Consider the following 17,189-nt stretch of genomic DNA (forward strand, 5'->3'; position numbering starts at 1 on the left):
GGCTCCCACGTAGTCGACCATGGTTTGTTTGAGTCCCTGATCTGGCAACTTAAAACTCACAGCAGGTGCATATGCGTGCATGCCCAAGATCCTGAGAGGAGAATGAAGGAGGAGGGATTATGGCGTGTCTATCCTCCCTGGTGGGATGACTTCTCACTTTCTTTTTGCCTGTCTGGTGAGCACACACACCCTATAGCAAATATCTCTCTCTCAAGAAAAAAGAAAAAAAAAATCAGCTAGCAAGAAACTTTTGAAAAAGGATTCAACTGCATTAATCTTAAAGGAAATGCAGATTACAACTACCCTGAAATGCTAACATACACTCATTAGAATGGCTAAAATGTGAAAGACAGCTTCAAAAACTGGTGATGATGTGGAGCAACAAAAGTATATACTGCTGAGGGAGTAGAAATAGAATACAACATTCAGTTTCAGAAGTTTTAAGGAGGGGGGACTTCTTATAAGAAACTTACAGTGGATTCTAGGATGTAAGAGGCAAAAGTTAGTTTTGAATCTACTTCAGAGGTCCTCTATCCCGTTCAGCATGGATCAGCCTTTATATTCTTAGTATCTCCAACTCAAGTGACTTGGCTATTCCTAGCCTTCGTCTTTATGCAAAGGCTTAAAAATCGGCTTTTAGTTATTCTTGTGTCAGTGATCTCTTACTCTAAAGGATTTTTGTTGATAACTTTTTTTTTTAACTTTTAGAAGGATTTTTGCTATAGGGCATGTGTGCTTGCTGGGGAGACAGAGAGACAGAAAGTGAAAAATCACCCTCCGGGGAGATGTCCACCCCACAATTCATTCTCTTCTTGAGATTTTGGGCTCGTACACACACGTGCCGGGCGCGAGTTTTAAGCCATTGGTTCTGGGACTCGATCTGCGATCGACTACATGGGAATCCAGTGATGTAAACATTATGCCATCTGTTGGTCCCCATTAATAACTTTTTACTAAAATATCGAAATCTTTATTTCATTATTTTATCAGTCAAAGCTGAAACAAAATGTCTTGCAAAATAGGTAGTAACTAACTGATGTAATGAATTCAGGTTCTGTAGTTTCAACATGAAAAAAATAAGGGGCTCATAAGTTTCTTTTCTCCACTGAGTTCAGGAGGAGAGAGGGCCCTCTGCAGAGAAGTTGGTATGTAAGAGGGCTTATTTGTAAAGGATGCATGTTCCAAGGATATAATGAGAATGCTTATTAGTACAGGGAAGGTGTGTTGAGAGAAGTGCAGAACAGTATCATGGGGAATATATGTACTGGAGACCAAAGGACTAGAGGCTTGGGTTGTGTGATGCTAACCAGGTAACAGGATATAGGTGTGGTCCTAATTGAAAATCTGGCGAAAAGACTTTTTTTAATCGAAAAGAATAGAAAATCACTCAAACAGATTCACAAAAGAGAATAGTACGGCCCTTAGACAAGTGCAGGAATTAAATGTGAATCTAAAGACAAACCACAGCATAGCTTATCTTCATGAAAATTAGACAGCAGACATGGGTTTAGGGCCAATTAAAGTAGCATATTTACTGATTTTTCTCTCTCTTTGACTGCCTCTGCTCCTTTTTATATGTTTCTTGATTCTTTGTTGTTGCCCTGTTGTACAGGTCACAGTCTTCTCAGTTTTTTGTTTCTACCTCATATAATTCCATCTTCTACTTGGCTGTCATGTTCTTTAGCTCAGATGTCAAGTGACCTTTAAGCTTCATTGCCTGTCATCAATTGACAGCTGCCCACAGTGTTTTCGTTTAAATACCCAAGAGTCAGAACCTAATTCGTATTCCCCTGCTTTGCTTCTGGAGCCTCAGAATTCTGGTTAGTCTCAGTTGGCTGCCCTTGGGGACATTGCCCATCCTTAGTTTGACCACTACTGGGGAAAAGGAAAATTGTCTCTAGAAAAAGCAGATTTCCTTAGTAAAAGGGCAAATCGGGCAGCCAGTGGACTTCTTTAGTAAGTCTTCCTTACTTGAAAACTATATGATTAATTGAAATTGTAAAGCCTAAACTTTGGAGGAATGGCACAAAGTTCCTGTGACCAGTGAAATAAGCCCAGGAAGAACGGTGGAAGATAAAAGTCAGAACAGCAGGTAGGGCCAGATTATGGAGATATACACATTTGTTCCAATAATAAGGAATAACATGGGGAAAGTATCTGAAGGGTTACTTTGCAAATTGATTAAAATGATCTGTCTTTGGGTGGAGAATGACACAACTAGAATATATTGGGTTGGAAAAGTCATGACACATTTTCGCATAGGAAAACATAAAAGTATGTCATGATTTTTCCAGTGACCCAGAATATCACATTATATATATGTGAACATTCTAAAATCTCCCCCAAATCAGAAATTTGAAGTTCTTCTAGTCTCAAGCATTTCAGATAAGGGATACGCAACCTGAAATTGTTCCCATTAAATGTTGCATCTGATGGGACCAGCAGGTGGCGTGGTGATTAAGGCACTGGATTCCCAGGTGGTTGACTAGTCCTGGACCTGGCAGCTTGACACTCACACTGGATGTGTGTGTACGCATGCCCAAAATCCTGAGAGGAAAATGGAGGAAAAGGGACTGTGGCTTGGCCATCCCCACTGGGAAGTGATTTCTTACTTTCTGTTTCTCTGTCTCTCTGTGTCTCTAGTGAGTGCATGCACCCTATAGCAAAAGTCTCTTAAAAAAAAAAAAAAGTTGTATCTGAGAAAAATGATGTTGGATATGAAAAATGATTTTATTAGATAAAATATATACATAAGTAAAATGTGTTAATATTTTGTTTACAACTACTGAAAAATAGCCAGACTAGCTTGATTGTGCTTTTTTGATTATTGATGCCATGAACAAGCTACACTCAATGATTCAGGGAAGAAACAGTGTTCTATCATGTTGCATCTGTTTTGAAATGAGAAAGAATTTGGGAAAGAAGGAATGAATCATAATACACACTACTGACTGAAAACATCAGAGCTAAACCAGATCTATTCTGGATATCAGGGGTTCCCATTATGTTTTTGCTAGTAAGTTTGTCTGACATTGTGTGGTTTAGCGCGTCCCTCCAGCCTATCCCCATGAAACACAGTCCTGTGGAATATAATTATACTTTACCTGCTTTGTTATGTTTGCGAGTATGTGAAATTTTTTTTCAATATTATTAAACCAAATTTTTTATTTCCCTAGGGAGTTGGTCTCTCAGTACATGGGCACTTCCGAGTGGCTACTGAAAAGACGGTTTTCGCAATGCCAGAAACAGCAATAGGTAATAAATTTTTTTTTCATAATTATCTTTAAAAATACTGATAGTATAGAAAGACTACATAAATGCAAATTATTTTATTAGGTATAAACTCATTTATTTAGTAGGATTAATAATCACTTATTGATCTTTAAATATCTTGAATTAGATCATTGATTAAGTTTAATTTAAATGGTAATCATGAATTTTACCATGGTATAAAGTCCTTAAATTGTGCATGTTTTTCCTATGCTTATAATTTGGAATGGAAATTTTTTTTCAATTTTTATTTATTTCAGATTCTTAAAATTAAGGTTAAGAAAAGATAGGTATCACTGAGTACTTGATATATTTAAACATTGTACCATCAAATAGGTTAGTGACTTCTGTATAAGTTGAGACATGAAGATTTTGAAAATTTTTCCACATTAAATCACAATTTACACCAAGCCTTTTGTGATGTAATTGTATTGCCTAGCAATTAGTTTAATATTTATAATATGACTTCAGATGCCAACGAGAAATGACTGTATAATATAAAGAGGTTATATTCGTCTTTACCATTGGAATCGTTGTCATTGTTATCTCTTTTTGTTACATTTAATTACAGGACTGTTCCCTGATGTGGGTGGAGGTTATTTCTTGCCAAGACTTCAAGGAAAACTTGGCTACTTGCTTGCATTAACAGGATTCAGATTAAAAGGAAGAGATGTGTGCAGAGCAGGAATTGCTACACACTTTATAGATTCTGAAAAGGTATTTGTTCTGATGATTGCGTTTTATGTTGGAATAGCAGCAGAAAGCATTGCATGGGGAAGCACTGCGAGTGGTTGAGATGACAAGTTTTGGGGAAATGGGTGTGAACTCTGGATCTTTAGCTTATACTAATAGCTCTGTCATGTTAGGGAAAGTGTTTAAGCTCCAATTCTGGGTTCTCGCTTGCAAAATGGTGATAATCATACTTGGATTCAGAGCTATTTTGCCTGGCACCTTCAGTGATTATTCTTTATTCAGTAATTAGAATACGTTTTTAAGAAAATGTAATACCTACTTTAAGAAAGTCTAATATTTAAAAAAATCTAAGTTTACATGTAAAAAGATAGGCTTTTATTGTATAAAGACAGTTCAAAAGGGTTCTTTTAGTTGTGAGTTTTCCTAGTGCATATAAAATAATTGCATTTGTAAAATATGGTCTTATAACCTTTTTAAAATGTGTCTGTTTGAAGGAACAGGTTACTTTTCTTTGTTGTCTTGTGTTTTTTTTGTTTGTTTTTTGTTTTTATTGTTTGCTTTCCAACAGTGTGGACAGTTTTATTAGACAGTATGGCAGAGTGGCAAAGAAAGTGCAGATGATGTGCTAGAATTTAAGTCTTAGCTTTAATTTAGCTTTGTTGGCTCCCAGTTTTCTCATCAGCAAAATGAGGATGACAGTATTACGTAGTAGTTGAAATTCCCTGTGTTATATGTAATGGGAAACCCAATTCAAGGTGTTTTTGTCTCAGAATTCCCAGCAAGAATCCTACAGTTTATTCTGCTTCATCTGGTTTAGTTCACTGATTCAACTGGCTTATCTCACCCCTGAACCAAGTGGGTGAGTGGAATAAGCTAACTGGCTTGTTCAAGGTAGTGCTCTCTATCCTGAAAGCTGTGCGGTGAAGTCAGAGTCCCAGGAAACACGTGGTCTTCAAACCAACATCTGATCTTGAAGGAAGAGTGTTTTAGGATAGAGGAAGGAATATTACAAAAAGTAAATTAGTAGTCGACCGTGATTCGAGTCTCGGACCCGGTGGCTTAAACTCATGCTGGGCGCATGTGCGTGCGTGACCAAGACCCCAAGAGGAGAATGGAGGAGAAGGGATTGCGGCGTGGCCATCCACCCTGGGGGATGATTTCTCACTTTCTGTCTCTCTGTCTCTCTCTGTCTTTCTAGCGAGCACATGCACCCTGTAGCAAGAACATCTCTGAAAAAAATAAGAGAAAAAGAAAAATTAGAGGGGCCACCAGGTGGTATAGTCGTTAAGGTGCTGGACTACCACCTGGCCGACTATGGTTGGAATCCTGGACTCGGTGGCTTAAAACTCTGCCAAGTTTGTGAGTGTGTGTGCCCGAAAGCACAAGAGGAGAATGGAGGAGAAGGGATTGTGGCATGGCCATCCCCCCTGGAGGTGGGGTAATTTCTCACTTCTGTCTCTCTAGCAAGAGCACATGCCATGTAACAAAAACCTCTTAAAAAATTAAATTGGAAAATTTGTTTTAATTACCCAGTAACTGCCATATAGTAAGTACACTGCAATCGAATTATTAATACAGCAGATTATATGTATATTTTTTAGACGTGACCAGATATTTAAAAGTCTCTTTTATGTTACACGGGATGACCTGCCATGTCCACACATGCACTGCATAACACTCTTCAGCTTGGGGTACTGAGAGCAGGGGTTACATTGACAATTGGGCTATTGTGTGAATCCCTGTGAACTGCTGACAGATTGTGATTTTCTCACGTGTCCTTTTTGGCCTACCAGCCATCGAAGTAAAACAACTAGATAGCACTAAAATGTTTGGTTGCTAATAGAATTCTCTTTACAAACTTCATAAACTGACAAATATTACATGGATAACCCTTGGTCTTCATCCATTTTAGAGATCACTTTTGTATGATCTATATACAGAATGGAAGGTTGAGTCTGTCAACTGTTATGTGGGCTTCCATCAGATTTGCTAGGTAGTTCAGACCTTTTTCTGTGCTGTGAGCATCCACAGTCACACTGCTTAGGCTGTGTCTCATTCTTCTATAACAGCCCTACTTACCTTTACAGTGAATTTTTTCTTTTTTTGAGAGATTTTTGCTGTAGGGTATGTGCGCTTGCCTGAGAGACACAGAGACAGAAAGCAAGAGATCACTCCCCAGGGTGTGTGGACATGCCGCAATTCCTCCTCCTTCACTCTCCTTTCGGGATTTTGGGCACGCATGCATGTGTGTTTGGTGTGAGTTTTAAGCCAGGACTAGAGCCACAGCCGACTACTTGGGAATCCAGCGGTGTAGCCAATATGCCATCCCTCCAGTGAATCTTTTAATTTCTATCGATCCTCCTTTGAGCCATAACAGGAAGCAAACATAAATATCCCATTATCTACTCTGGAATGGACATTCTTGATTATAGTTCATTTAGTCAAGGGTGGGAGAGAATGCTGATTCAAAACCCTCTCCTTCTTAGTGAGCTTGCCCAGTAATAATACCTGCACACTGGTAGACTGTCGTTCTCAGGGGCTGTAGAAGATAGGAAAATGAATAATACGTATTGGGAATGGGGCTAGAGATGGGTTCAAAAGATAAATAACCATCTGTATCGTCTGGCAGAATAAAGTGTGATGAGTGTAAAAGCTGGAGATAGTGAAAGTACTTGAGGGATTGAAAAGAGTAAGTGTATAAAGATAAGAACAGGCTAATTTTTTTTTTCTTTTTTTTGAGAGGTTTTTGCTATACAGCACATGCGCTTGCCAGAAAGAGAGACAAACAGAGAGACAGAAAGTGAGAAATCATCCTCCAGGAGGGGATGGCCACGCGGCAGTCTCTTCTCCTCCTCCATTTTCCTCTCGGGGTCTTGGGCACGCACGCACATGCGTGAGTTTAAGCTACCAGGTCCAGGACTCGAACTGCAGTCGACTACATGGGAGTCCAGCAACATAACCATTACATTAACTACTGGTCCCCAGACTAGAAGTTTTTCATAGAGGTTGCGATTCAACTGGCCTTAAGATAAGAATTATCAGGAATTGGCATTCTAATTAGGGGAACCATTGAACATATCCTCAGGGACAGAAAAACTTTAGGTATGTTTTGAAAACAGCGAAAGAAGACCTACTTGGCCAACTGAAGGATACGCGAGGGATTAGATGGAAAGGTAAGTGAGACTGTTTATGGAGTTGTGTGTTGACTATAGTGGCCCCTAGTCATGTGGGACAATTTTAGTTAAAATTAATTAAAAATAAAATTTACAACCAAAATCTTACTTTTTTATACCACGTTTGAAGTGTTCAGTAGCCAGAGGAAAGCACAGGTGAGTATTTCTATTCCTGTCTTGTTTATTCCATCTTTATCCATTCCTCATAAGGCACCATTGCCATGTGGGGATGTGTGTACATTCATTCATCTTCAGTCAAAATCTCTTTTACTGACTCCGTTGGAAGAGGGAGCATCATAATTTTAAGACAAGAATTCTAAAAAACAACATGAGTTTTTGAAAGAGCTTTCAGTGTTTCTGTGGAGTTTCAAATCTGTTTTCCTTTTTTTTTCCCCTTTTAGTTGGGGATGTTAGAGGAAGATTTGTTATCCCTGAAATCTCCTTCAAAAGAAAATGTTGCAGATGTCTTAGATACTTACCATGCAGAGGTAATCTTATCACTTTGCTTTCTCTCTCTCTCTCTTTTTTGAAAGACAGTCTTGCCATGCTACAGTCCTCCTGCCTCAGTCTCCCAGATGGTACTCCAGGTGCACACCACTCTAGTAGACAGGATTTTTCCATGTCACCCAGGCCAGCCTTGAGCTTATAATCCTTCCCCAGCCTCCCAAATTTCTGAGATTACAGGCACATGCCTCTGCACCCACGCCCTAGCCTTTGCTATACAGCACATGCGCTTGCCAGAAAGAGAGACAAACAGAGAGACAGAAAGTGAGAAATCATCCTCCAGGAGGGGATGGCCACGCGGCAGTCTCTTCTCCTCCTCCATTTTCCTCTCGGGGTCTTGGGCACGCACGCACATGCGTGAGTTTAAGCTACCAGGTCCAGGACTCGAACTGCAGTCGACTACATGGGAGTCCAGCAACATAACCATTACATTAACTACTGGTCCCCAGACTAGAAGTTTTTCATAGAGGTTGCGATTCAACTGGCCTTAAGATAAGAATTATCAGGAATTGGCATTCTAATTAGGGGAACCATTGAACATATCCTCAGGGACAGAAAAACTTTAGGTATGTTTTGAAAACAGCGAAAGAAGACCTACTTGGCCAACTGAAGGATACGCGAGGGATTAGATGGAAAGGTAAGTGAGACTGTTTATGGAGTTGTGTGTTGACTATAGTGGCCCCTAGTCATGTGGGACAATTTTAGTTAAAATTAATTAAAAATAAAATTTACAACCAAAATCTTACTTTTTTATACCACGTTTGAAGTGTTCAGTAGCCAGAGGAAAGCACAGGTGAGTATTTCTATTCCTGTCTTGTTTATTCCATCTTTATCCATTCCTCATAAGGCACCATTGCCATGTGGGGATGTGTGTACATTCATTCATCTTCAGTCAAAATCTCTTTTACTGACTCCGTTGGAAGAGGGAGCATCATAATTTTAAGACAAGAATTCTAAAAAACAACATGAGTTTTTGAAAGAGCTTTCAGTGTTTCTGTGGAGTTTCAAATCTGTTTTCCTTTTTTTTTCCCCTTTTAGTTGGGGATGTTAGAGGAAGATTTGTTATCCCTGAAATCTCCTTCAAAAGAAAATGTTGCAGATGTCTTAGATACTTACCATGCAGAGGTAATCTTATCACTTTGCTTTCTCTCTCTCTCTCTTTTTTGAAAGACAGTCTTGCCATGCTACAGTCCTCCTGCCTCAGTCTCCCAGATGGTACTCCAGGTGCACACCACTCTAGTAGACAGGATTTTTCCATGTCACCCAGGCCAGCCTTGAGCTTATAATCCTTCCCCAGCCTCCCAAATTTCTGAGATTACAGGCACATGCCTCTGCACCCACGCCCTAGCCTTTAGGTTAGACTGGGAGGGGAACCCAGGCCTCCCGTGTGGTGCCAGCCTGTGGAGCACAGCATCCTAGCAGCACACACCACCCTGCCTGGGAAATCTTACTCTGACCTCAGGTTCCAATTTATGGGATTGATTATAGTGTGGGGGAAGGGGAGGATGAAGGACCTTACCAGAGAGCTCTGTTAAATGTGTAGATTTTGATCTATAGGTTCGTCAACTTGGATGTAGTATTGCATTGTTGGAAAAGTTGTATTTTTCTGTGTAAAAATGTGTCATGACTTTTTCGATGATCAGGTATTTATCTCAGTGATTGGGGTTAGAATGCTGACAGCACTTGGATCAAATTGATTTGAAACTAAGAAAAATCAAGTTAAATTAGGTAAAAGAATACAGATTAAAAAAAACATCTTTGAGTTTAGAACAATCTGTTTCATAGTAACAGTGTGGCGTTTAATATAGCTAAGTGAAAATCTTGCACACATTTCAGTCCGGAGTACTAAGTTCTAAACTACAGAAGAGGAGAAAGAAACATCACTGATAATGGCACAGGTTTACATTTTATAAAAAGTTGGTTTAATGGATAGGCCTGCCTTGACACTAACCACAGTTAGTCTGATTAGAGTGCTGTATCCAGAATAAACAAGGGCTCCAGGAAACCTGTTGTGCTTTGCTGTGATCCAGGCACACCTGAGCTATGTGTTCCACACTTTAAGAATGACCTTGATACCTTGGACCTTGCCCATAAGAAGGATCTAGCTTGTGAGGATCAGAAAACTACCATATAAGAAATTATTAAGGCAAAAGAGAGATGAACTAGAACTGTAAACATGAGGGGACTGATTTTTTTGGGTACAGAATTAAAACAACAAAAACCTGATTGTTAGAGTTGTTCAGGCCCTTGTGAGCTCCTTCTGGAGATGCTGTGTTCTCTCCCGGGAGGTCAGAACTGCCGGGATACCAGGGATATAGTGGGATTTTTTTTTTTTTTTGGAGAGTTTTTTTGCTATAGGGCGCGTGTGCTTGCCAGAAAGACAGAGAAAGACAGAGAGGCAGAAAGTGAGAAGTCACCCCCCAGGGGGGATGGCCATGCTGCAATCCCTTCTCCTTCATTCTCCTCTTGGGATCTTGGGCACGCACGCACATGCGCCCAGTGTGAGTTTAAGCCACTGGGTCCAGGACTCAAACCATGGTCGACTACATGGGAGTCCAGCAACATAGCCATTATGCTAACTGCTGGTCCCTATAGTGGGAATTTTTAGATCAGATGGAAATTTGGGTAAGTGACCTCTCTGATCCCTTATAATTCTTAAATTTATAGATACATTTTAATGACAATGTATTACACGTAAAGGCATATAAATAAGAATACAAGAAGATTTTTTGCCTTTGACACTTTTAAGAGCTAGTCTGGAATACTGTAGACTGAATTTTGAGCATATGGTGGTGGTTATTTATGAGACTGTTAGATGTAATTTGAGTGAAAGTGATAATGTATCACAAAGCATATTATTAGATATGATAAGAAAATTTTAAGGATTCTAAAAGGATCTGAGTTACTTCAAATTCACTAAAGGACTTTTCTTTTCATGCAGTCCAAGATTGATCAAGACAAGTCTTTTATACTTGAGGAACACATGGATAAAATAAACAGGTACTTGAAAAGAGATCTCAATTACATCTGCTCCTTTGGAAAGATTATATTAAATCAAATTTGCTAACATTGTAATTACATTATTTGATAATACACTGTTTTCTGAGATCAGATAGCAGAGTACTTTAATTTTCACTGACCTTTGAAAGTATCTTGCCCAGTCTTTTAGAAAAATAAATTCATTATATTTAAGCAACCATGACAATCAATTTCAGTGCAAAACTCTTTTAAGTAGGGGAAGTGGAACTAGAAAATAGTAATTAAATTAACTTATCTTGTCTTTGTCAAGTCATCTCTGAAGGTCAATCAACAAAAGGTTTTATGCAGTTATTTGAGAGATTAAGAGAGTGGCTTAAGAGAACAACTGTTGGAAAATAAGAGCCATCTCCGCATTTTAAAAGCATTAGTTTTTCACAGTTGATATGTTTCTTTACATATAAGTACAAAAATGCAAGGAAGCAAAAGAAAAAGGTTTATTGACAGATTTTATTTTGCATTTGTGAAGGAAGACTGCAGATCCCTACTCAGGAAACTAATGTTCCATTTCATTATCTTTTAAAGAGGCTGGAAGTCTTCATTATTGAGGTGGGGGTTGGGGAGCGGGAAGGGTCTATGTTCAGATTCATTGGCATCTTAGATAGAGGAAATCACTTGCATACTGATAAAATCTATGTCTTCTTTTCCACAGTTGCTTTTCAGCTAATACTGTAGAACAGATTATTGAGAACTTACAGCGAGATGGTTCATCTTTTGCCCTAGAGCAATTGAAGGTAATATATGGATCCTTTCTGCCCTGACTCGGTGCTGTGACTTCTGGTGAGAGGGAAACCTCTCAGAGTGATATCTGCTCTGTGGTGGTGATACCATTTACTGCCTTGGTTTTTTTATTTTTATTTTCCATGAATTCAGGTGAGCTTGAGACAGCGGTTCACTTAACCCTGACCTGAACCTAAGTGTCATGTCTGCCTGTTGGTTATTGATGGCAAAGCCAAACTGATCTGATGCCCTTTGAATGTAAAGAGGAGGAGTGTAGTAAGCATGCTTCATTTCTCATATCCTTTCTCTCCCTCCTGGTGAAATTTTTGAAGACACTTTTATTTGAAGGGTTAGGATACTGGACAGAAACTTTATAATATGTTGCAATTGTGACATTAATATGTACTCTATGTAATATTCAGTAGGTTAGTATATGCTTTTTCTAAGCAGGATGCTTAATGAAAAGGTGGTTCTTTTTAAACTAGCAAGAGACTCTATCGTCTTAGCTGAGTCTCCAGCAGTGTTTCTCAGTGTTAGGTACACTTTGATCTTTTTTTCCCCCCTGACGTTAATTAATTTCTTCCATGTGTGCATGTGTGCACTCTCAACTGGGTCTGATTACCACGCGCCTCAGCCTTCAGCCAGCCCTAGAACATGGACATATGTGTGCCCATATACACAGAGAGGCCTTTAGATTTGAACCAGGGACCTTCCCATGTGGAATTGCCTCACAGAGTATAAGTTTTATTGCACTACCATCTGGCCCTACACTTTGACCTTTTTATAGTGTAACTCAACTGGTAAAATACCAGAAGAAAAGCCATTTTTACATAATTTGTGCACACTGGGTATTGATATTTTTAGGCCTATCATATGATTGTGAACTTTGGAGTATTTCAGATTTTCAGATGAAGGAAAGATGAAGTATTTTCACATATACCTAAATAAAAAGATGTTTTGCTTGTTTTTATCTGCTAGTGTTTTTAAATTTATAGATATATCCATAGCATTTCAGTCATCAGGAAAATTAACAAAAAATATTAATAAACTATTACCTGTGGAGGTAAAAACATTTCTCCATTATTACTGTATTCTGAAGGGGGAAATCTCATGTTTATTTGTCACTTAGAGTCTTATTCAGTGTTGGTATTTTATTAACTTTCAAGGATAGGCATAAGTTAGAGTAGGTAGACCAGCCACATACTTTCCTAACTCATAAAATCAATTACTAACAGCTTTTAGAAATGTTGATATAAACAGATAATCCTTTTATATTTCAAGGATTCTGACTATAAATCAGTTCTCTTGTTTCCAGAGCATTATAGAAGCTAATGTTCCTTTTTTTTTTTTTTCCCAGCAATAGAGCCCAGTTAAGTATGCTCTTAGTGATTGCATTTGAAAATGGTCATACAGCACATTACTGCTTAGGCCTTGTGATGTAAAGCAGTGCAGATACATATGAACTGTATTACTTTTTTTTTAAAGAGAGATTTTTTTGCTATAGGGCATGTGTGCTCACCAGAGAGACAGAGACAGAGAGAAAACAAGAAATCATGCTTTCTCTCTCCCCCGCCCCATGGGGATAGCCATGCTGTGATTTCTTTCTCCTCCATTCTCCTCTCAGAGTTTTGGACACGCATGCACGTGTGCCTAGGATGAGTTTTAAGCCTCTGGGTCTGGAACTTGAACCATGGTCATCTACATGGGAGTCCAGCAATGTGACCATTATGCCATCTGCTGCTCCCCGAACTGTATTACTTTAAATCCACTGGTCTTACCCCATAACTGAGGGAGAGTAAGCCAGTGGTCTTTGAATTTTCTTTCCATTCCCCTGACCATATGATGATTCTGTATTCAGAAAAGAGTCCTTGACCAGCCACGCATCACAGCTAGGATCACCATAAACATTTTCAGTGGAAGGACAGATTTTGTTCCGTTGACTTTTAGCTCTGGTGAAAGAATGTGACTCTAAATTAGTATCTGCAGGGAACACCCTGATGTGGAGATCAAAACATTCCCACTGAGTTTTCCGTGACAGAGCTTAGGTCAGGGCTCCTTTCAATTATGGAAACTAGAAACTCCCCAAAAACAACTGTGAAGGGGAAGATAGTTCTCAGTGATTCGTTGTGAAGTTTGGCGAGCGAGGGTTTGACCAGATTTTAATGATTCTAGTACTTCTGTCCTGGGGCCTCCCCATGTCCTCTAGGCATATGCTGGTGTTGTGATCTGGGCCGGCCGGGGTGGATCTCGGTGTGAAGACCTTGTTGGTAACACCTGTCTCTCTCTCATGGAAGAAATAAACTTAATTCTTTTAATTTTTTTTTTTTTTTATTTTAAGAGCAGTTTAATGGCAGTGGTAATGGATGTGTTCTGCCTTTGGGGCAAAGAGTGCAATAAACCTTAAGGGGAAAGTGCATCAATTTCCGTAGTCAGGAAAATGGTTTTCTAGTCCACGGATGGACATTTTTGACCCTTAAACACTATCATGAACTTTTAAGATGTCATGAAATAGCAGTACTTGCATCTTTAGATAGTATCTTTTCATTTTACTTAAATCGTTAATGCTCTTAAGAAATGACTGGAAGTCTAAGATCAGGTTGTAAAAGCTCTCTTCTTGAACTGGCTCTCACTTTTTACAACAGATAAGAAAAAGTAAACACTAGCGCCATTTCATTAAGTAAAAAGCTGTTTGGTCTTTATGTAGTAGTGTGACATTTCAAGAGTGGTGAAAAATATTTTAAAAATAAGAGTGTTTCTGTGAAACTGCACTATTCAGTAAGTGGACTTTGTTCCAGTTTAAGTATTTTTGTATTGGTGATGGCTGTCAGTCTGAACACTTCTGGAAAAGATTTGTAAAAAAATCTAGTGTATAAGATGATTATTTAGAAAAATATTTACAATTCATAATATAATATCAGCAAAACATAACTTTTACCTATAGTTGATTTGAACTAGTTAAGAAAAAGCAAAGACTTATTTAATAAATGGGAAACAACAGGATTTTCGCTGTTTGATTTTAAAGTAACAGATAATGAGATTTATTACTTTGGATTAAATTCTATCGTGGGCTTAATTTCATTCAAGCTCAAGGACAATGCCAGGGGATTTTTCCCGTTTAAACCCTACGTAAACATAGCACAGCTTTAGATCAGTATTGTAAGATGCCCAAAAATGGTGCTGTTATTCTGTAAAGGTATGTACACCTGTATCTGCTTGTCCTTATCCTATTACATGTCTTTTTTCCTCCCCTTTTCTATCTTTTTGCTTTATTGAGTGGTATCTAGTGCAGACAGTAAGCTCCTGAGAAGCTTACTTAACCTTGCATTCCCACCAAGCACAGAACCTTTCATGTGGTAGCTATAATGAATGAATGATTAGGTAAGGTTTGTACTAGCCACTCAGATACAAAATGACGATCCAGTGCAGTTTTCAGGATCTCACAGTTGAGTGACCATATACATAAATTACAGTATGGTAAGTTCTGTTAAAAAAGAGGCTTACACAAATTACTATGGAGATTCCGAAAATGATGGAGGTGGGGCTGGCAGGTGGCATGGTGATTGAGGTGCTGGACTTCCGCATGACTGACTGTGGTTCAAGTCTCAGACCAAGTGGCTTGCTTTGTCACCCTCCCCCAGTCAAATGAAATAATAACAAGAAATAAACTTACATAAAATAATTCTTTGAAAAAAAAAAGAAATCAATGGAGGGAGTCTAAATACTTCACAGAAATGCTATCTGAGCAAAGTCTAAAACATGAGCAGTTGTAATACCCAAGAACAAACAGCATACTCAACTGATGTTCGGAAAAGGCAGAGCCAGTAACAAAGAGTAAAGTTTAGAAAATGTGGCCAAAAAGATGGGTGTGGCCAGAGAGTGAGGGTAACTAAAGAGCTTGAAGTCAGCGAAGTTTTTTGAGTTTGTGTATTTTAAGTATTCAGATTTTAGAAGTACAACATACAGAAAAATACAGAAATCGTGTGCGTATAGTACAAAATCTTTTCACAACATGAACATAATGAGCACTCAGAATAAATTACAGAGCACCTCAGATGTCCAACTTGTGTCCCCTCCCAGTCACGACATCACCCCTAGCTAATCATATATGGCTTTTTACAGCATACGTTTTGTTTGAGTTACATGTAAGTGAAATTACCTAGACTTTGTCCTATGCTCAGCATTCTATTTGTGAAGTTCATCGTTTTCCCCTCACTTTTTACAACAGATAAGAAAAAGTAAACACTAGCGCCATTTCATTAAGTAAAAAGCTGTTTGGTCTTTATGTAGTAGTGTGACATTTCAAGAGTGGTGAAAAATATTTTAAAAATAAGAGTGTTTCTGTGAAACTGCACTATTCAGTAAGTGGACTTTGTTCCAGTTTAAGTATTTTTGTATTGGTGATGGCTGTCAGTCTGAACACTTCTGGAAAAGATTTGTAAAAAAATCTAGTGTATAAGATGATTATTTAGAAAAATATTTACAATTCATAATATAATATCAGCAAAACATAACTTTTACCTATAGTTGATTTGAACTAGTTAAGAAAAAGCAAAGACTTATTTAATAAATGGGAAACAACAGGATTTTCGCTGTTTGATTTTAAAGTAACAGATAATGAGATTTATTACTTTGGATTAAATTCTATCGTGGGCTTAATTTCATTCAAGCTCAAGGACAATGCCAGGGGATTTTTCCCGTTTAAACCCTACGTAAACATAGCACAGCTTTAGATCAGTATTGTAAGATGCCCAAAAATGGTGCTGTTATTCTGTAAAGGTATGTACACCTGTATCTGCTTGTCCTTATCCTATTACATGTCTTTTTTCCTCCCCTTTTCTATCTTTTTGCTTTATTGAGTGGTATCTAGTGCAGACAGTAAGCTCCTGAGAAGCTTACTTAACCTTGCATTCCCACCAAGCACAGAACCTTTCATGTGGTAGCTATAATGAATGAATGATTAGGTAAGGTTTGTACTAGCCACTCAGATACAAAATGACGATCCAGTGCAGTTTTCAGGATCTCACAGTTGAGTGACCATATACATAAATTACAGTATGGTAAGTTCTGTTAAAAAAGAGGCTTACACAAATTACTATGGAGATTCCGAAAATGATGGAGGTGGGGCTGGCAGGTGGCATGGTGATTGAGGTGCTGGACTTCCGCATGACTGACTGTGGTTCAAGTCTCAGACCAAGTGGCTTGCTTTGTCACCCTCCCCCAGTCAAATGAAATAATAACAAGAAATAAACTTACATAAAATAATTCTTTGAAAAAAAAAGAAATCAATGGAGGGAGTCTAAATACTTCACAGAAATGCTATCTGAGCAAAGTCTAAAACATGAGCAGTTGTAATACCCAAGAACAAACAGCATACTCAACTGATGTTCGGAAAAGGCAGAGCCAGTAACAAAGAGTAAAGTTTAGAAAATGTGGCCAAAAAGATGGGTGTGGCCAGAGAGTGAGGGTAACTAAAGAGCTTGAAGTCAGCGAAGTTTTTTGAGTTTGTGTATTTTAAGTATTCAGATTTTAGAAGTACAACATACAGAAAAATACAGAAATCGTGTGCGTATAGTACAAAATCTTTTCACAACATGAACATAATGAGCACTCAGAATAAATTACAGAGCACCTCAGATGTCCAACTTGTGTCCCCTCCCAGTCACGACATCACCCCTAGCTAATCATATATGGCTTTTTACAGCATACGTTTTGTTTGAGTTACATGTAAGTGAAATTACCTAGACTTTGTCCTATGCTCAGCATTCTATTTGTGAACTTCATCGTTTTCCCTAC

General features: G+C 38.5%; 1 protein-coding gene across 6 annotated transcripts in view; it reads left to right on the plus strand.

Annotated features, from left to right (window-relative positions):
* HIBCH (3-hydroxyisobutyryl-CoA hydrolase) overlaps positions 1-17,189 on the plus strand; it is a 69,201-nt gene that overhangs the window by 34,354 nt on the left and 17,658 nt on the right. For all 6 annotated transcript variants that reach the window (XM_027771555.1, XM_027771558.1, XM_027771557.1 and 3 more), the window contains exons 7-11: positions 3,177-3,255; positions 3,842-3,987; positions 7,538-7,624; positions 10,582-10,640; positions 11,329-11,410. In XM_027771555.1, coding sequence (XP_027627356.1) covers positions 3,177-3,255; positions 3,842-3,987; positions 7,538-7,624; positions 10,582-10,640; positions 11,329-11,410 — 453 coding nt within the window. The remainder of the gene's footprint in view (positions 1-3,176; positions 3,256-3,841; positions 3,988-7,537; positions 7,625-10,581; positions 10,641-11,328; positions 11,411-17,189) is intronic.

The sequence above is a fragment of the Tupaia chinensis genome, unplaced genomic scaffold (assembly GCF_000334495.1).
Source record: "Tupaia chinensis unplaced genomic scaffold, TupChi_1.0 Scaffold000225_1, whole genome shotgun sequence".
Classification (NCBI taxonomy): Eukaryota; Metazoa; Chordata; class Mammalia; order Scandentia; family Tupaiidae; genus Tupaia; species Tupaia belangeri.